The sequence below is a fragment of the Phacochoerus africanus genome, chromosome 14 (assembly GCF_016906955.1).
Source record: "Phacochoerus africanus isolate WHEZ1 chromosome 14, ROS_Pafr_v1, whole genome shotgun sequence".
In the NCBI taxonomy this organism is placed as follows: domain Eukaryota; kingdom Metazoa; phylum Chordata; class Mammalia; order Artiodactyla; family Suidae; genus Phacochoerus; species Phacochoerus africanus.
This window is the reverse complement of record NC_062557.1, coordinates 48708119-48730002: the sequence shown is the minus strand read 5'-3', so window position 1 is coordinate 48730002 and position 21884 is coordinate 48708119. Positions and strand designations below refer to the sequence as shown.

At 40.2% G+C, this 21884-nt stretch overlaps 2 protein-coding genes across 2 annotated transcripts; both read left to right on the top strand.

Moving 5' to 3' along the window:
- The first annotated feature begins 2842 nt into the window (after nt 1–2842).
- LOC125114640 (olfactory receptor 1A1) lies at nt 2843–3778 on the top strand. The gene has a single exon (XM_047758032.1). The coding sequence runs from the start codon at nt 2843–2845 to the stop codon at nt 3776–3778; it is 936 nt and encodes a 311-aa protein (XP_047613988.1).
- Nucleotides 3779–18907: 15129 nt separating this feature from the next.
- Nucleotides 18908–19957, top strand: LOC125114641 (olfactory receptor 1G1-like). Its single transcript, XM_047758033.1, has one exon. It carries the CDS (start codon nt 19016–19018, stop codon nt 19955–19957), a length of 942 nt encoding a protein of 313 aa, XP_047613989.1. The 5' UTR covers nt 18908–19015.
- The last annotated feature ends 1927 nt before the right edge of the window (nt 19958–21884 follow it).

Here is a 21884-nt window from a genome sequence, read left to right as displayed (position 1 = left end):
TTCTTGTAATTCCCCCTCCAGGTTTCAGCAGAAATCATCTCTTCCTGTGATGCTGCGTTAACACCTAATACTGCAGATGCTGAAGTCCCAGTGCTCAGAAGCGTCTCTCTTCTAGTTCCCTGTGTCTTCAGGTTTCACCTTGAGTATACCAAACACATACCCCTTTCTTGTGCAGCTTTTTCTTAAAATCTTTAACTTCTTTTCAATCAACTTGTTGTTGTCCTCACATCAAATCATCACTTTAAATGTTGTTTTCATCATCAGTCATTTCATATGCCCAAATACCAATATTCATCTTGAACAAACAATTGCCTATCTCTATTATCAGAAGGGGTAGTGCAATCCACATCCACCATACTAATTTTGAGTATGCAGTGAATGAAGCACAAAGGCCTTATGTATGTTCAAAGTTCTCCAAAATATAACCCCAGATTTCTTTTCTGGGCTGATTTGCCACATTTGTGTGATTTCTCCACTATTCCTTGACTATGTAGGATGAGGGACGTAAATGTATAGACACACTATCTGAGAGTAGAAGTTTTCTGGAAGGGTGTATGGCCATGGGATGCATGCTGGTGAGAGACAGAAGTGCCAGAACTGCTGGGCTTTCTACCTGAAAGGCAATAGAGCGGTTAAGAGGCTGGAGATCACCTTTGGGTCAAAGAGCAGGTATACATAAAATGAATTAGCGGGGGTGGGGGTGGGCAGCACCGAACAATTAAATAACGTTAGCAAAACAGGGTTAAAATCCATCCCCACTTGCATCTACTAACTGCTTTGCTTCCTCTAACGTGAAGCATTTTTCCAGTGTAGCCTTCATTCTTAAGCATCATATATGACCCCTGGATCCATCTCCCAGTGTAAACTCCTCTCTCCAGTGTAAATTCTCAGCCTATTCCCAGGCAACACTCTACCTCTTATCTTCAGTGAAATGGACTTCAGCCACCTTGCTCCATGGCCACAGCTATACAAATCTTTGAAATCTTTATTTTAAAGTATATTTATTTGTTTTGATTAAAATATCAGAATGGCAAAGAGAACAACAAAAACCCACTATCAAATTTAACAAATGGAAACTTTGGTCATTTTTTTCTTCAAAATTTTTTTCTTGCCTTTCATGGCCACACCTGCAGAATATGGAAGTTCCCAGGCTAGGGGGTGGAATCGGAGCTGCAGCTGCCAACCTATTCCACAGCCACAGCAATGCCAGATCGGAGCTACATCTGTGACCTCCACCACAGCTCACAGTTGGATCCTTAACCCACTGAGCAAGGCCAGGGACAGAACCCGCATCCTCATGGATACTAGTTGGGTGGGTTACTGCTGCGCCACAATAGGAACTCCATGTATAAATTATTTTAAATGAAGAATTAACCGGATCAGATGTAGAAGTAATGGATAAACTGGGTGAGTGTGCCTGGAAGCATCCCACATGGGGGGACCCCAAGAAATAAACCCTGATTTAACTCAAAAGATATTAGTACACATTTACTGGTTCATAAATAAACACTATTCCATAATGATCTCTCTGGGGGTGACTAAAATATTGTTTTCCGGAGTTCCCGTCGTGGCGCAGTGGTTAACAAATCCGACTAGGAACCATGAGGTTACGGGTTCGATCCCTGCCCTTGCTCAGTGGGTTAACGATCCGGCATTGCCGTGAGCTGTGGTGTAGGTCGCAGACGTGGCTCGGATCCCGCGTTGCTGTGGCACTGGTATAGGCCGGTGGCTACAGCTCCAATTCGACCCCTAGCCTGGGAACCTCCATATGCTGCCAGAGCGGCCCAAGAAATGGCAAAAAGACAAAAAATATATATATATTTTTTCCTAAAATATTGATTGTTTTCCACCTCAAATAAGCTAGCAAACCACTTAGGTTGGATGTGTGGAGCATGGGGCTTGGACAGACACGTTGGCAGGATGGCTGAACATAGAAATATGAGAGAGATCAAGCCTACAGACTCAGACATGAGAGTTTACTAAGATGTAGTTAAAGTGACTGTGGAGTTGAACGAATCGCCAAAAGAAACAATAAAGGGAAGAGACAACCAAAGACAAAAGCTTTCCAATTATCTATGTTATATTATTACATTAGCGTTTTCCAAAAAGATAAAGCCTACCAAAGGAAGTGGTGAAAGTCTTCTTTGAAAATGGAACACTTGGGGAGGAAATTCGCCAGGCTTGTTTCTGCTAGGACCTAAAACCAGTGGTCCTTGGGACGTACCATCTTCCAGTGTCGGTGTAGACACCTCTTACTGAGTGGCCTGGGCTCTGTGATCATTATGAGTTTGGTCATTGGAACAATTCCTCATTTCCTACATAGTCCTTGTACTACCATGCCCTTTGCACCCAAGCATCTTGTCAAAGACTCCAAAATGTTGTCCTTTGCTTATCATGTGTAATAAAGAATTCTTCTGGCTTCTCCATTAAGTTGCAAGGTCCCTGAGAGCAGAGATTATGTCTTACATGTTGACTAAATGAATTAAAAATTGTATTTTCCAAAACTTGTGATTTTTCCATAAGCCTAACAAAGTGAAAATCAAGTACTTGTTAATTGATTAAATCCTACATGTTTGGGTAGTAATTCTGAGATTGGATGGATGGGCAACTTTGAGTTACAGGTTCACACTTCTTAGACCTGAGTGTTCCGGGTTAACTAACAACTAGTTTCACTGATCAACAAGGATGTTTCCCCAAAAGGTTAGCTATCTCCACATTCAGTAAACTCAGTTGTAGAGATGGCTGGACATGTGAGTTCAAAATCGTGGATAAGAAAGATCCTTGCGCATAGTGACTTGACTATGAATTCTGATTCCTCCTCCCTTTTCTTAACAAAGGAGCTATGAGGGAAGAAAATCAGTCCTCTGCTCTGGATTTCATCCTGCTGGGAATCAGTGGTCAGCAGAAACAGGAAGACTTCTTCTTCTTCCTTTTCCTGTTCATTTACCCCATCACATTAATTGGAAACCTGCTCATCATCTTGGCCATCTGCTCTGAGATTCGCCTTCACAACCCCATGTATTTTCTTCTCGCCAATCTCTCGCTTGTTGACATCTTCTTTTCCTCTGTAACCATCCCTAAGATGCTGGCCAACCATCTCTTGGGCACCAAGGCCATTTCCTTTGGGGGATGCCTAACACAGATGTATTTCATGATTGCCTTAGGTAACACAGATAGCTACATCCTGGCTGCTATGGCATATGATCGTGCCATGGCCATCATCCGCCCACTTCATTACACAACAATCATGAGCCCACGGGCTTGTGTCCTCTTAGTTGTTGGGTCTTGGGTGGTTGGAAATGCCAATGCTGTCCCCCACACTCTGCTCATGGCTCATCTGTCCTTCTGTGCAAACAAGGAAGTGGCCAACTTCTACTGTGACATTGCCCCTTTGCTCAAGCTGTCCTGTTCTGACACCCACTTCAATGTGAAGATGATGTACGTGGGGGTTGGTGTTTTCTCTGTGCCATTACTATGCATCGTCATCTCCTATGTTCGGGTCTTTTCCACAGTTTTACAGGTTCCATCTATGAAGGGTGTGCGCAAAGCCTTCTCCACCTGTGGGTCCCACCTCACAGTTGTTTCTCTGTATTATGGGACAGTCATGGGTATGTATTTCCGCCCTATGACGAGTCACAGCCTCAAGGATGCAATGATAACTGTGATGTACACGGCCGTGACCCTGATGGTAAATCCTTTCATCTACAGTCTGAGGAATAGAGACATGAAGGCTGCCCTGGGGAAACTCTTCAGCAAGAGCACCTCACAACCAGTGTGAGGTCATCATACAGTGGAGACTGAGGTTACCATTAGGATGTACTTGGAAATCCATCTCCAATGTCATTCTCCTCCAAGAAGGTGCCTTTGATCATTCCAGCTAGAAGTCACTTTTCTCATGAATCTTGTAGCAATATATGATACGTCTTACTGAAATGATCACTTTGTACACACTACTGTCCATTTGGCAGAATAGCAGCACAGGAATATTGGGTTCTTATTTCCCCTAAGTCAATGACTATCAGAGTAAAGTTGAGAAGGTCTAAGGCTTCTACTTCTACATATTAGTCATAATAATAACATCTGCCCTTCTACAGCCACAGGATGTGAGAATCACAATAGTTCCTGATTTGAAGGATATAAATCACTATTCAAATGTCAATTTTTATGTGGCCCATTGTGCTAATCACCCCTACTATGCCTGCAAACCTCTGAAGGCAGGAGCTGTCTTAACACATCATGTACTTTTCACAACCTTGGTCATATAAAGTGTATCCTATAATAAAATATGTCTCTGGATTGTAATCTGATAATCACAGACAAAATCAGATTAGACATTATGTCCTGATCCTTTAAAACCTTTAAAGGAAATTACTTGAGTAGATATTTCTGTTCTTTCTGTATTATTAATTAAAGTAGACTGCTCCTAAGGAGTAAAAGATTCTCCCTAAAGTCTTACTAAAATGACACTCATCAACAGTTATTGCATTTTAGATTTCTGACTTAATTAATATGATAAAGTGCTTATTTAATTAATTGTAGCATGAAATAAAGTTATAGTGACCAAAAAATGGGTGCCAGATAATAAATGAAGAAAAAAGAGCAGTATTGAAAATGATCTGACCGTGTTTTATCAGCATGGCTCAGGAAAGATGAGACTTTGATTTTGTATGTCCAGCCCTGATTATATAGGTGATATTCCCCCAAAAGAAGTAGTTAATCCGGCAGTTTATAAAGCACCTACTAAGGAACTCTATTACCTGTGATTTGATTCTATTCATGGTAAAATTATGAAACATTTTTATGGCCACACCTGTGGCACATGGAAGTTGCCGGGCAGGGATTGAATCCGAGCCACAATTACAAACTGTGGCAATGCCAGATCCTTAACCTACTGTGCCACAGTGGGAACTCAAAAATTATAAAAAATTTTAGAAAATATTAATAACATATAAGTGATTGTCCTAAAATATCATAATTCCAAATAGGGTAACATATTGAAGAAATAGATTGAGTATATCTTGGAAGAGCTTGCAAGTTTTATTATCTACTATTTTTTTTTGTCTTTTTGCCTTTTCTTGAGCCACTCCCATGGCATATGGAGGTTCCCAGGCTAGGGGTCCAATTGGAGCTGTAGCCGCCAGCCTACACCAGAGCCGTGCAACGTGGGATACCAGCCAAGTCTGCGACCTACACCACAGCTCACAGCAACACCGAATCCTTAACCCACTGAGCAAAGGCAGGGATCGAACCTGCAACCTCATGGTTCCTAGTTGGATTCGCTAACCACTGAGCCACGACGGGAACTCCTATCTACTATTTTTAACTGTCTGTGAAAATATGAAATTTTTATCTTCTATAGATGATTCAGATTGCCAAGAATTTGACCCAAGCTGTTGGAAAATGACATAATTCACCTTTTAAAGATTTCTGGGTCTCTAAAACACCAAGTATATGGAGTTCCCATCATGGCGCAGTGGTTAATGAATTTGACTAGGAACCATGAGGTTGTGGGTTCGGTCCCTGCCCTTGCTCAGTGGGTTAACGATCCAGCGTTGCCGTGAGCTGTGGTGTAGGTTGCAGATGCGACTCAGATCCAGCGTTGCCGTGGCTCTGGCGTAGGCCGGTGGCTGCAGCTCCAATTCAACCCCTAGCCTGGGAACCTCCATATGCCGTGGAAGTGGCCCAAGAAATAGCAAAAAAAGACAAAAATAAAATAAAATAAAATAAATAAAACACCAAGTATAAGAAATACCCAATTATTTTCTTTTTAACCATGAAGGATGTGATTACAAATATGTATGAATCTCTGTAAATGAATGACCAAAACATGAAGGGAATGAAAGTATTTCATGTGGAGAATTCTGAAGGTTAGCCAGTTTAAAAAAAAAAAAAAAGCATAAACTTATTTTCTGCCTTTCCTTACAACACTGTGAAGATCTGAGATCTGTTTTGTTCAATGCTACATCTTCAGTGCTTAGACAGGACTGACATATAGTAACTACTTAATAAATCTGTATCAAATGAGTTAATGAATCCTGAAATATTGTGCAACAACTTTGATGACTGCATAATTTTGATGTTATAGGTAAACTCAAGAAGGCCAACTAGTCCACAACATTTCAAATATTTTCCATAATTAAATATTAAGTGCCAAAGAGAACAGTATAAAAAAAAAAAGCTAAGGATGTAGACTCTTGGAAGAACTCCATATGCCTTAACTGCTCTATCCATCTCACATTATTCTTCGGTTTGAATTTAGACAAGGAAAGTTGACCTCTCCTACTAAATTACCTGCAACAATCATAAGAATCTACATGTATGTTTATAACTTTAAATGCAAATAAAAATTATTGCACTTACATGTCATTCATTGTCTCACCCATCTCCCTTTGATTCAGTCAAACATGCTGTCTTGGAGTCATTTTAACATTATAATTAAAATTATTTCATCATCAATATCCTGAGATTGACTGTCTGGAAAAGACTTATATAACTGGTATGTCAATTCAGGACAGTTAGGGTCAATGCAGGAAATAGAAATCACATCTGGTATTTTTGAACTAAGAAGATCTAAAACAGGGAAGTAGATATACAGGTATATCCTGAAAGACACTAAAGGGGAAAGAGATGGATGCCAAGGTAACTCAGAGATTATAACTGCAGGAAGAAGCTGCTTCCTGTAGGACTAGGGAAATAGAAAGAAAAGGAAGTTTTACCAGAACCTAGGAGCTCAGAAGATGGAATGACCACATATCTGATGCTCAGATCTCTGAGGGGAGCTTCTGAACAGCTGTCACTTGGTCCTCACCTGATAAGATGACCCAAACTTTCATTCCTGAGGGTTCTGAGTCCTCAACAGTACTTCCTTTTGCTTTTGGTGGCTGTAGTTGCTAGTAATCTCTGCTATTGGGCATATAATTAGAAAAGGCATCTGAGAAAGAACCTTAGAAAAGGTTACAAACATGTTCCTCCTTGCCACCCATTTAGCAGCAGCAACACAATGTCCTTGGTATTTGGGTTAGTTACTCCACCCAGTAGAGAAATCCCTTTTCTTCCTGAATGGCCTAGAGACATGCTACAATTTGGCCAAAGCTTAGCCACATAGTAGTAATATTAAAAAGTATAAATCCCTAAAGATGATTATTGATACTCTTTTTTAAGGTTATAAATAGTTAAATTAATCAAAAAATAAACTTTCTGGAATAGATATATATGCAACTAAAATGTATTGAAAACAAAAGCAAGGCAAAGATGGGCATAGCATTCAAGAAGGGAGGAAATTCAAGAGGGCAGAGTCAGGAGAATGCAACTGGGGGTACCATGTAGTTAGATATAAGTTATTACTAAAGTCTAACTCTCAGGTTTCCAGGTGGTCCTAAGACTATTTATAATACTAGATAGATGGATACTAAAAGCTCTGCATGAAGCAATGACGAGCTTTTGTCTTAAATTAAGATCGCGTATGAGAGCAGGGCAGAGTGGTGAGACCAAAAGTTTAATTAGGCAACTCCTAGAACAAACCAGAGGAGAGACAGTACAGTTATACACAAAGGATCTATAGCTTTAAGATGTAAGGTAATGTGGAAATAAAAACAAAAGAATGTGGTAATTTTTATGAAAGTAGTAAGGAGACATCTTCAGTGTTGTGGGATTGAGTCACTAAAAGGAAAATGATGCCTGTAATGAAAATAATTAACAATGGAGTAATTCAAGAAAAATTAGTTCCATTTGGGGTGTGTTTTCAAGGTTCCTGTGGGACATTTTGAGGGGAAAAAAGTGAAATAACAGCTAATACAAGGAAGAAATTGGTAAGTTCCACAAAGGAGATTCAAAATGTGCCATGTAGGATTAGAGAAAACAGATGTTTCATTAAATATTGAATATACTTTTGTTTATTTACTGTATTACATATAGTATTGTCTCTTAATTTTCAAAATAGCCCTGTAACATACATGGAAATAGCCCTCCTTTACAGATAGAAAAGCCATATCTTTGAAAGATGAAGTAACTTACTAAATGTCTTTTTAAGTCTTTTACTTAGTAAGATACTGGTCTAGGATTTGCCTCAAGTTTCTTCGTGCCTAATGCTCTTCCCTTGACTCCACAGCTGACCCACAGAGGAGATATAAAATACTCCTCTTCGAGGGCATCTAAATACGTCAGGATGTGCACACCTGTAGGAGACAAGGCCAGAACTTAGAGAAGCAGAGAGAACAAAACCATCCTCAATAGAGCACAAGCTGTAGGCAGAGAAGGGAAACACGGGCTCATACAGAAGTTATCACACTTTGAAACTGGAGAGAGAAATGATCCTGCACTGTTTCCATCCTCACCCCCCTCAATGAGCCAATCCAAATTTATCCATTGCAGACCAAAGGAGATACCAAAGAATTCCACAAGTAGCATGTGATAGTGAATTAAACTACAGCTGTGATACGCCATGCATGCTTCTGCCTTTCCAGGAAGTCAAGGAAACTTTTAAATGGTGTGGCATTGTGCTGGTGACCTGAAACAAACAGACTGCCTGGTGTTTCTCCGACAAAGATGGGTTTATTTGGGATCAGCAGAGAATTGCAATTTGGCGTTAAGAACCATAGTGAGGTATGTGAACGTCCCCACATGGCAAGTGCAGAACACTTTTATGGGGGAAAAGGAAGCTGGGAGAGTCATAGTAAACAAAGAGTCCATGCTTTTCATCGGCTAAGCTCTTGCCAGGAAAGAAGAGGAAATCTTTCTTCCTGTTGGGCTTTCTATCATGGCAGGGCATGAGAGCTCCCCCTTCAGGTCTCTCAGCTCTATTTAACTGAGGTTTCTATTTTATTTCATTTCATCTCATTTTGCCTTTCAGGGCTGCACCCTCAGCATATGGAACTTCCCAGGCTCAGGGTTGAATCAGAGCTGCAGCTGCCCGCCACAATCACAGCCAGAGCAATGCAGGATCCAAGCTGCATCTGTGACCTACACCATAGCTCACTGCAATGCTGGATCCCTGACCCACTGAGCGAGGCCAGGGATTGAACCCACATCCTCATGGATCCTAGTTGGATTCGTTCATGCTGAGCCACAATGGGAACTCCCTTAATTTGTTTACACACTGCATATATTAGCTTCCCTTATGAGTTAGGTATTACTGTTATCCCAATTTTTTGTTTGTTTTGCAGTCATGAGATATTGTTTCTCACAATGTGTTTTTATTTAGTTTTGTTTTAAAGTATAGTATAGCATGCTTACATATATATGTAAAACATGTGCATGATTCAAAAGTCAAACATTTTATTTAAAAAAGCATACTCTGAGAAATCAACCCTTTTCCTACTCTTTCACCCTATTTTCACCATAAAGGTAATATTATTTTCCTTAATTTATGGTTTATTGGCCCTTTATATCTTTTTGAAAAAATAAGCATATTAAGTATATGAACATATAAAAGTATACATATTTCTCTCTCTTACACAAACTGGAGCAAAGTATATCTACTGCTTTGCTCTTTGATTTTTTTTTTACTTAATAAAGCCTGAAAATTATTCCATATCATTCATAGAAATTTTTATTCTTTTCTTTTTCTTAGTGGCTACGTGGTACTATTGCATAAATGTACCATTGTTTGGTCAACCAATTTCCTCCATATGTTGATTTAGGTTGTTCCCAACATTTTGCTCTTGAAAATATACCTTCTATATATGTTATTATGTATTTGGGAAGGTGTTTCTTTTTTTAAAGTTTCATTGAAGTATAGTTGACATACAAGGTTGTGATAACTTCTGCTGTACAACGAAGTGACTCAGTTATACTGTTACACACATCCATTCTTTCTCAAAATTTTTCCCATGTAGATTATCATAGAATATTGGGTAAATTCCCTGTGCTAAATAGCAGCTCCCCACTGGCCAATCACTCCATATACCACAGTGTGCACATGCCAATTTTGCATATGAGAAACTTCACACCTAGAAAAGTTAATTACCCTGCCCAAGCATACACAGTAAGTAGCAATGCTATGATTCAAACCCAAGTGGTCTGGTTCCAAAATCTATGCTGTCAATCACTATCATTTGCCTCCTATTTAGCTAAGACTGAAAGGATTCTTTATCAATTTCTGGATGTTCACTTTCCATCATCTGCAGGTACAAACAGAGGTCTTAGAGCCAGATCTTTGTGCTCAGCCTCTTAAATAGACACAAACAACAAGTAAGATCTGGGTGACAGGAAGGGCAAAAGGTTCTTTGAGACATACATATCCATCTCTCCTCCAGTCATTATGTTTAAAAGCAACAATCACAGAAATATTTGAGGGTCATGATTTTTGAATATTTAGAATCTTTCCAATATCAAAGGGATGATATTTATCCTGTGTAGCTCCAGGGGGCAGGTTTATGACTAATTCCATATCAACTAATTTTTTTCTCAGTCTATTAGGTGCTATGCTATGCTATGGGGTTTTCATCCAGGATGCCACCAAGCAATGGCAATTAAACAGCATAGATCACAGTATTTTTATTCAAACAATTGTAATTTTAAGTTCTATAATTCCTTTTTTTTAAATTTTCTGCTGAGGTTTTCTACAACTTTATTCACTGCTGCATATTTTCCTTTACTTCATAGAAAATACTTATAATATCTAGTTTAACTCTTTATTTGATGAGCCAGAATCAATATGGCAGAGTAGGAAGACCTGGAGCTCACCTCCCCCAACAAACACATCAAAACTACAAATACATATAGAACGACTCTCACTGATAATGACTTGAAGACTAGAAGAATGACTCTTCCACAATCAAGGCTGTAAAGAAAGAACCACATGGAGTATGACAGCAGAAGAGAAGCAATCTAGTAAGGACCCACACCCAGAGAAGATGGTGATAGCCCGGGGGTTAAGGGGTTTGAGCTACGTATTAGGCAACCCAGGCTTAGAGTCCAACACCAGGAAGATGAACCCCCATATCTGGTTTTAAAACCAGGAGGGGCTTACTAGAGGGCTATCAGAAATTTAAGGTTCTGCTCTTGAAGAGTTTGTGCACAGGCTTGCTTGCTCCTGGTTCTAGCATAGAGGTAGCAGATAGAAAACTGCTTGGTGCTCTGGACAACCTACCAGGATAACCTCCAGCACATCCATCGGCCCACACCAGGCTCCTGCTCTAGCAGTCCCCACTAAGGAGGAAGCCACCATGACCAATGTACACACATTTACCAAAGAGCAGAGCCAGGTCAGGCCCCAGCTTTGCCTCTAGCCAAAGCAGAGACCACAATTGCTGGTACACATGTGCACCCCAGAAGGAGCAGAGCTGGTTCAGCCAGGCCCTGCCACAAGCCAGAGTGGAGCTCAGCACTACCAGCATGGACATGTGTGTGCACATGGAGGAAGAAGCAGAGCAGCCCAGGCCCTGCCTCTAGCCAGGGTAGAAACCGCCGTTGCTGCCATTACACGTGTGCATGCATGCCACAGAGAAGGAGCAGAGACAGCTCAGCAGTGCAGCTCCAAACTTTCCACCCCACCCTACTACATCCAAGGCATCCGCACCAGGGGAAAAAGAAGAACTGGCACAGAAGTGTAGCCCCAAGCCCTCTGGCCCCAGCCATGCCCCCAACCAAGGCAGAGACTGCCATCACACTGGGAAGCTCAACTCCATCAAGGCTCCTGCTCCAGACCCTTGGGCCGCAGAGTCACACCTGATAGGGCTGTGACCACTATTGAGGCTAAGAGAAGCCAAAGCTCACACTTAGCTTCGGCTCTAGCTCTTCAGACTCCAGCCTACCTCCCACCAAGGCAGCAGCTGCCAGCACACCCCAAAAGAAGACATGACCCCTGCTTACTTCAGATCCAGCTCTCACACCAAACCCGCTGGGCACATGCAGGCTGCAGATGGATGCTCTAACACAGGGACACATCTTCAAGACCAGACTAGGTAACTATTTCACCTAATTTCATAGAGACAAAACAGAGAAATTTAAACAAAATTAGAAAACACAAGAATATGTCTCAAATGAAAGAACAAAATAAAACCCTGGAAAATGCTAATGAAACAAATAAATTATTTACCTGATAAAGGGTTCAAAGCAATATTAATAAAAATGCTAACTGAAATTGGGAAAACACAGTGAGAATTCAACAAAGAACTAGAAACTATAAAAAGAACCAAATAGAGCAGAAGAATACAGTAAGTGAAATGAAAAATACACTAAAAGGACTAACAGCAGATTTGGTGATACAATTGTAAATGAGATGGTTTCTCTGATTTCTCTTTCTGATCTTTCATTATTAGTATAAAGGAATGCAATTGATTTCTGTGTATTAATTTTGTAGCCTGCAACTTTGCCAAATTGCATCAAAACGAACAAAACACCTAGGAATAAACATACCTAAAGAGACAAAAGACCTATACTCTGAAAACTATAAAATGCTGAGGAAAGAAATCAAAGACCACACAGGAGTTCCCGTGGTGGCGCAGTGGTTGACAAATCCGACTAGGAACCATGGGGTTGCGGGTTCAGTCCCTGCCCTGCCCTTGCTCAGTGGGTTAACAATCCGGCATTGCCGTGAGCTGTGGTGTAGGTTGCAGACGCGGCTCGGATCCCGAGTTGCTGTGGCTCTGGCGTCGGCTGGTGGCCACAGCTCTGATTCGACCCCTAGCCCGGGAACCTCCATATGCCGCAGGAGCGGCCCAAGAAATAGCCAAAAAAAAAAAAAAAAGACCACACAAACATATGTGAAGTTATACCATGCTCTTGGATGGGAAGAATCAATATTGTCAAAATGACTATACTACTCAAGGCAATCTACAGATTCAAAGCAATCCCTATCAAATTACCAAAGACATTCTTCATGGAACTAGAACAAAATATTTTAAAATTTGTATGGAAACACAAGAGACCCTGAATAGCCAAAGCAATATTGAAAAAGAAAAATGAAAATAAGGAATCAAGCTTCCTGACTTTAGACAATACTACAAACCCATAGTCATCAAAACAATATGGTACTGGCACAAAAACAGAAATATAGACCAATGGAACAGGACAGAAAGCCCAGATATAAACACAAGTAACACTATGGGCAACTAATCATGACAAAGGAGGGCAGTACATACAGTGGAAGAAAGATAGCCTCTCAATAAATGGTTCTGGGAAAACTGGAAATCTACATGTAAAAGAACGAAAGTAGAACACTTCTAACACCATATATAAAAATAAACCCCAAATGGATTAAAGACCTAAATATAAGGCCAGACACTATAAAACTCCTAGAGGAAAACATAGGCAGAACCCTCTTTGACATAAAGCACAGCAACATTTTGTTTGATCCACCTCCTAGAATAATGATAATAAAGACACAAATAAACCAATGGAACATAATAAAACACAAAAGCTTTTGCACAGCAAAGGGAACCATTAAAAAAATGAAAAGACAACCCACAGAATGGGAGAAAATCTTTGCCAACGATGCAACAGACAAGGGCCTAATCTTCAAATTTTACAAACAACTCATGCAACTCGATAACAGAAAAACAATAACCCACTTGAAAAATGGACAGAAGACCTAAATATACATTTATCCAAAGAAGAAGATTTTTCTAAGAATTTATTCAGTTCTTCTAGGCTGTCTAATACATTGGTGAATAACTGTTCACAGCATTATCTTATGATCATTTGTATTTATGTTATATCAGTGGTAAAAGGTCTATTTGAGTCCTCTCTCTTTTTTCTTAATGAGCCTGGTGAAAGGCTTATCATATATACATAATGGAATATTACCCATAAAAATGAATGAAATTTTGCCATTTGCAACAATATGTATGGACCTGGAGAATATTATGCTTAGTGAAATAAGTCAGAGAAATACAAATACTTTATGTCTTCACTTACATGTAGAATATTTTTAAAAAATGAATATAACAGAATAGAACAAATATAACAGACTCCCAAATACAGAGAACAAACTAGTGGTTTACCAGTGGGAAGAGAGGTGCAGGGAGGGGTAAAATAGGGGAAGTGGATTAAGAGGTACAAATTACTAGGTATAAAATAAATAAGATACAAAGATGCAATGTACAGCACAGGGAATATAGCCAATATGTTATAATGACTTTATATGGAGTATAATTTATAAAAAATACTGAATCACTATGTTGTACACCTGAAACTAATATAATAAGTCAACTATGCATCAATAAAAAAGAAGCAAATATAAATATAAATGATTGGGAGCTTGGGCTTATCAGACACAACTTAGAATAGATTTACAAGGAGATCCTGCTGAATAGCATTGAGAACTTTGTCTAGATACTCATGTTGCAACAGAAGAAAGGCTGGGGGAAAAATGTAATTGTAATGTATACATGTAAGGATAACCTGACCCCCTTGCTGTACAGTGGGAAAATAAAAAAAAAATTATTAAAAAAAATAAATAAATATAAATGAATAAAATAAAATCCTTATCTGGTAATTCTAACAAGTACATCATCCCATGATTAGTCTCCATTGAATGTCTTTTCTTCTGAGGATTTTCCAGTTTCTTCATATGTCTAGTAATTGTGCTTGATTCCTGGACTTTGTGAACACTGTATCATGGAGGTTTTGGATTATGTTTTGTACCTCCAAAATTATTGGGGTTTGTTTACTTGTTTGTTATGTTATGTTCTTGTTGAATACAGCACATAACTTGGCTATAATCAAACTAGAACCTCTTTCTCTTGGGTAGCGACTCAAATCTCAGTTCAATTCTTTCATCCTTAGCTGGAAACTGTCCCATTCATGAGTGACTCAGAGGTTATTAAGATGAGAAAACTGAAGCCTAGAGAACTTGATAAACTTGCCCAGGTCCACACAGGAAGAATTCAGTCCCAGGCTATCTGACTCCAGAACTTTCAATCTTTTGTGACCATGCTTTGCCTCTCTAGATATAGGACTGAGAAAGAAAGACAAAGCAAGACTTTGGAGATATTAATCTACTCAAACTGAGAAAACATGTCTTGGATTTGGTCTCTCTATATTCTGCCTCTCCAGATTCTAAGAGGAAGTGGTATAGGAGAAAGGACTCAGAACAAATATTTCTAGCTCAACATATGCATTGCTTTCTTTCCAATTTCTGCCCATTCAGCTGTGCTAGCTGCCATTCCATCCTGGTCAATGGATTCTGAACATCAAATATCACACGTTCCAAACTGCATTACATTCCTTCTTAAAGGACTAGTTTACTATTTTGCTTTTGCCCGTGGTAGGAAAAAAAAATTAAACTATATTTTTTTAAGCCTGGAATTATGTGGTTATTTTATTCCATAAAATGGAATAATGTACTGAAACCATTCAAATATTGATGGAAGGGTATATCATGCCAGCACTTCTAGCACACACATGAACTTGTTCACCGTTCCAAAGAGACTCCAAGAATAACGTATATTCCCAGGTCATCCATATTCTATGCTGCTTTATCCTTTGTGTTCTTAATTAGATGAACCTGGAGAAGAGGGACTATTATGTGACCATTTCTAAAGAAAAAAGAAGAGATGCTATTTGCTAGGTGTCATTTCAGCTTCCACCTGCCCCACAGATCTGTTTGTGAAACTTCAACAAAGATAGGATTCAAGCTGTTGGCACCTGCCATGATAAGGAATGCCTAGCTTCTTACCTCTGGTCTGTCTAGCCCAAAGGAGGTATAAACAGTACAAGTGGGGCTGCTCTAACACAGCCTCAATCTGGACTAGGATTATCAAGTCTAGAAGAAGATGAGATGGTAAGGTACTCTCTGAGTCAACAGTGGTTCAACTCATCTGGTCTTGTTCATGGTATAAAAGCCTCTGTCTGCATCTCCCAGAAGAGTCCCAGAAAAAAAAATCCCAAGGCTAAACGAAGCCTCTGCTTCGTTTCTCTGCTGATGAATGGAATGCTAGGATCCTGTTGGGATCAGAGAGATGTCATTGACAAGTCCCCAGTGCCTTAGCCTCTCTTGAACCAGCTCACAGCGGGGACACAGCAGTGGATTTTCAACTCTCTTGGGTTCTGAGGACCTCATAGAATTAATTATCTTTAGTTTAACAGATCTTGAGATCGGTCCATCCTACAGCTAAGAATAGCAGGACCTTAACTCCAGGGCTGAGATGAAATAGCAAGAATACACTTCTCATGAGTTTTATGAATAAATAAAAGGGCAAACATTAGCAGAAAATTCTGAACTAAATAGAAAAGGAATGCTAATGTTGTTATTAAGCTCTATGTGGTGTACTGTGAATGCAGCTTCCTGGGATGACATATGCTGGCATGATTATAATCTTGGCCTGCAGCTATTGTCCATTTTTCTCAGAATGGACAAAAATAAGAAATTCTCTAACACTGTGAGACAAAAGGAGAAATTTGAGCAGATACGGCAATGGCAAGAATCATTATTCAACACATCTAGAGCATAATGCAAATTCCCTCTTGGTGCCTTTAGAAGGACATCCTATCATCTTCTTCTGACCGTCCACAGTGAGAGAGATGTACATGAAGCAGACAGGAGCCTGCCAGTGACACCCTCAGTAATTGGTGAGAACAGCCAGGTAAGGACTAGGAAAGGAAGATACACAACTCCATATTGCTTCTTTTTTTCTCCTCTTTCTCCTCTGCCTATCCCATCCTATGGTCAGCTAGGAGCCTATCTCTCACAAACAGTCCTGAAACAACAATGATTAGACTGGGCTGCTTTAGCACCCAAAATGGGCAGAGACCTGGGTGCTCAATCTTATGGACACTAAGAGTCATCGTGCTGTAAGACCAGAGCACAGGAATCAATGGTGACTTCTCTCCAAATAATTCTGTGATGATCCTTTTTACTCAACCTCCAGCTTCTGCAGGAAACACACAGACACTCACCCATACACATGTACAAACTTAAACACTCATGCTCACACACTGCATTAAGGCATCATGGCTTCAACCAAACAGGTTTTTCTGCTATTCATGGAATCCATCAAAGAGTGGCTGCATTATACTGCATTGTCTTACTTTCATAGATTTCATGAGCCCATGGTTTCATTTTAGGGAAAGGCTTCCTTAATTCATTTATTTACTTTTTAATAAGTAGGACATTCATATGACTCAAACCTCAAAATCTGCTAAAATGCACACATGGAAAATCCCTCTTCTCTTGTGTCTCATTCACTCAATTTCCATACCTCCAACAAACAGCTACTGTTATTGGTCTCCTATTCATTCTCCTAGAGACTTTTACCAGACATACTGGACAGCTGTTTGTTTGTTTGTTTTCAGAGCTGGGATTAAAATGTTTATATTTGAGACCACTATGAGGATATGAGTTGAGATACGTCCTGATCACTCCCGTCTCCCACCACCACCCACTTCTCTCTGTTTTTAACCGTATAAGGTTTTACTCCTTTTACTCCTTTTCTCCCTGGATGTTTTTTTTTTTTCCTCATCAGTGAGGGAACATGGGTTCTCTACATTTCATTTTCATTCTCAAACTTGAACTTGAATCCAGAGGACATGCAAGTGAAGTCCACCAAAAGCACATTTTCTTTCTTTGACATCTTTTGTCTCTGGAATCATAATGTTTCCTGTGTCTTCCTACGGCCAGGACTTTACTCAAAGCTAAGGATGAAACCACTAACAGAAAAGGTTCAGGCTGTTCCCTATGACTGATGTTACCTCTATACAATCTCCCTGTCCATTCTTTCTGTTCTTGGAGGTTTGTTTATTCACACGATGGATTCTTACTGATCACCTACGTTGTACCATGCTTGGGGCTACTGCTAGATTCCCAAGATGAACAAGATAGGCATCTTCTCTGCCTGCTCTGAATGGTGCTCACAGTATATTGGAGGACGTAAATAAATAGATGGCCACAATCCAGAGTGACACATATTGTGATGGGTGAGGCACAGGGGCAGGGAGGGCATGAGCCTGAATTTTTTTGTGAGAGGGTAAGTAGAGAAGGCTTCCTAGAAGAAAGGACATTTAAGCTAAGATCTGAAGCTTGGCTAGTCTGATGAATGAGAGAGGGAAGACCATTCCAGTCCAAGAAAATAAGATGGGCAAAAGTCCAATGGTGAGACTGCATCTAGATCTTTTAAATAATTGTATAATTGGTGCATAAGGTGTGAGGGGGTGGGAGGGTGGTCCATGAGGAACTGAAAACATCTATAATAAATGCCAGTATGATCAAGGGTCTTCAGGTCATGTTAAGAAATTTAGTTTATCCTGAGAATAATGAGGAGACACTGAAGGATTTTCAGTTGAGGCAACAAAATCAGATATGATTTATAGAAAGCTCACTCTTTCTGTGGTGAGGAGACCAGATGATAGGTGGGTATGCCTGGAGGCAAGGGGAACCATTGCCCTAATGTATGAAACAAATAATATTGTCCTCAATGACAGTAGTGGTAGCTGGCACTGAGGAAGTGGGTAAATAAGAGAAATGGGTCATTTTAGCTATATTGAGAAAGTAAAATTGTCATAATTTGGTGGTATTTGCATGCAGACAGGGTGGAAGGAAAAATGATTCAATAATGATATCCAGGTTTCTGGCCAGATGAGCTGTGTAGATAGCAGTGATAATGATTTCAGCATTAGATACGCCTTTAACCAATTCCAAACCCCTTCTCCTGTAAGCTGTGCTTTTTGAAGTATTGGGAAAATATGTTGAAGATTTTTTGGACTCGTGAAATCTCCAGATGGATTAATGTCATACTGTCCACTCAAATACCACAAGAGTTATGCCAATAATTACCTCCAGCCTAGCTGCAAAAGTAAATGTACTGGAGTAACACTTACATAATAAAGTTTAAAAAATTTCTTCTCCCACTACAAACCTTCTCTTTCCCATGGCACCAAGCACAGGCACTTGCAAGTATTCAGTTGAACTATTTGAAACTGCCATTTTTGTAGGTCCCAAGCTATTAAATATCAGAGATTTTATATAATTCAACCCCACACTAGAAGATCAACATTGGCATATTGCATAATTTTCAGAGTTCACAATGCAGGGCTTACCAGTTCCATTCGATTAATCCAACTTTCTGCTTACAGACAAATGGAATGGGAAAACCTGACCAGTGTCTCAGATTTTTTCCTTCTGGGGCTCTCCCAGCAGCCAGAGCAGCAGGGAGTCCTCTTCGGGTTGTTCCTGCCCATGTACCTGGTCACAGTGGCAGGCAACCTTCTCATCATTCTGGCCATCTTCACTGATGCTCAGCTCCACACTCCCATGTACTTCTTCCTGGCCAACCTTTCCCTCGCTGATACCTGCTTTGTGTCCACCACAGTCCCAAAGATGCTGGCAAACATATGGTTCCAGAATCAGGTCATCTCATATGTGGGATGTCTATCACAACTCTATTTTTTCATGCTGTTTGTGATGCTGGAAGCATTCATCTTGGCCGTCATGGCCTATGACCGCTATGTGGCTATATGCTACCCACTCCATTACCTCATGGTCATGAGCCCTGGTCTCTGTATCCTCCTAGTGTCTGCATCCTGGATCGTGAATGCCCTCCACTCCCTCCTACACACACTCTTGATGAACAGCCTGTCCTTCTGTGCAGCCCACGAGATCCCACACTTCTTCTGTGACATCAACCCTCTTCTGAGTCTGTCCTGCACAGACCCCTTCATCAATGAGCTGGTGATTTTCACTGTAGGGGGTCTTGCAGGCTTGGTTTGTGTGCTCTGCCTGGTTATCTCTTACGCATATATCTTCTCCACAATCCTGAAGATGCCCTCAGCTCAGGGGAAGCGGAAAGCCTTTTCCACCTGCAGCTCCCACCTCTCTGTGGTCTCTCTATTCTTTGGGAGTTCCTTTTGTGTTTATTTCAGTCCCCCCTCGGTCCGCTCAGCACAGAGGGGCACAGTGGCATCAGTGATGTACACAGTGGTAACCCCAATGCTGAATCCCTTTATCTATAGTTTAAGGAACAAGGATATCAAGTCTTCCCTGAGAAAGCTAATGTGGGCTAGGAAAATTCATTCCCCTTAGTGGTAGTGACCTCACATCCACTCTGTGGGTCCCCACCCAACTACATTCACCATAGTCAAGCAGTGAAGAATGAGAGAGGAAGAAAAGTAGAGACCTTCTTTCCAGGACTCGTGATCTGAACTTGGAATGTTCATGCCTAAGCTACAGGATGGCATCAGGACAAACCCATCATCAGGTCAATGTCATTAGCTTAAGTTCATATAATCATAATGTTCTAAAATTATAGCCATCCAGTTGTAGAGTATAATAAAGATGTGCCTGAATCTTTCATAACAACAGGGGACAGCACACAACCAGAATAAGGGAAGAGCGGATTGTGCTATTGCATTTGGCCAAGAATAAACTCGAGGGAAGCAGGACTTTCCCCCACCATCAAGAGGACCTTGGTGACTTGGCTCCCTATCAATAGTGTTTTAACACTGGAACTCCCCAGGTCTGTGAAACCCCCGGGCTGAAAGACGAGGCACTGGGACTGGGAAGGGTTTGATGGGGGTGGATTCTTTAAATAGACCTACTGCAATATTTTTATCCAACATCCAAAACCTCTGTTCCTCATAACACCTTAAATTTCATTTGGAAACTTTACTTTTATCTTTGGGGAAATTTGTTCCAAGTCAGTTTCATCACACCACTTGGTGTAATGCCTGGCACCACTAACGTGTGAAATCCCACTGGCACAGCTGCAGTCGTAAAGTTAGGGATCAGGAAAGAATGATTTTATAAACACTTCGCATCTCTTGCCTGAATGATTGAAATCACTCCTAGACATTCCCTAGTCCCCAGTTTCTCCCCATTCCATCCATTCTGCACACCACTATCAGATGAATCTTCACAGAATATAATTATATCACCAGGACCTCAACCCTATTAGAAATCTCAAGTAGTTTTTATACTGCCTGCAGAATAAAGTTCCTACTATTTACTCTAGCATTTAGATCCACCAATACCAGTGCAAAACAATACGGCCACAGTTAGCCCACACAGTTCTATATTTCTCCCAAGATCAATTCAGGCCAATACATTGATTATTATTGATGGTTACCAAAAAGTTACGTCAGTAAAAGCTGAGACAAATATATGTACAATAGGGTACATCAAAACCAATTAGATTCTGGAAGAACATAAAGACTACTACAGGGTGATATTCTTTCATTCTTGTCTGCTTCCCTTAAGGCATCTGGGTTGCAAACTTTGAGAATACAGATTGTGATTACTATAAATAATACCTTCTCCTGTGGAAATAAATTGTTGATAGCTCACCTGCTCCCTCTTCATCTTACAGTAAGCTCACACACTATCTCCTGTCAATAAAAATAATATAGCAAAGCGGTAGAGAGCATTGGCTCTAGAGTTAGACAAGCAAGTCCAAAACTTGGCTTTGCCATTTTTAAGCTGTGTGACCCTAAGAAGTTCCTTAACCTTTCAAAGTAAGTATAACCTACCTCACTGAGTTGTCAGGAAGTTTGAATGTGATAATATATGGAAAGCATTGTTCGTGATAACTTAGATATGCATGTAAGCATGGAAAGGGATAATTCTTAGACTACAGTATATTTTAAACAAATGCTAGCTATTGTGGTAGTTCTTATTAAAATTAAAGGTCAGTAAGCAGCAGATAATGTGAATTCACTCTCAAGCTCTGCTGATAAGGAATCACCTCATCAGTCTGCCCTGTGAAATTAGAAGGCATTCTGTGCTGAAATCATTCTTTTGGAGAACATGATGGGATTTTAAAGTAGGATTGCTTTCTTATGGGATTTATGTGCAGGGAAGAGTTCAGTCTACCTTTGAAATCAAGCTTACTGGGCACTTCAACTTAAAGTGAAAATTTACCTACTTAAATACACAGGTTTGTACCATCCCATATTCCCTCCTAATTTATTGACAGACATGCATCTTTCACTGTTTAAATTAATATTCATCAATA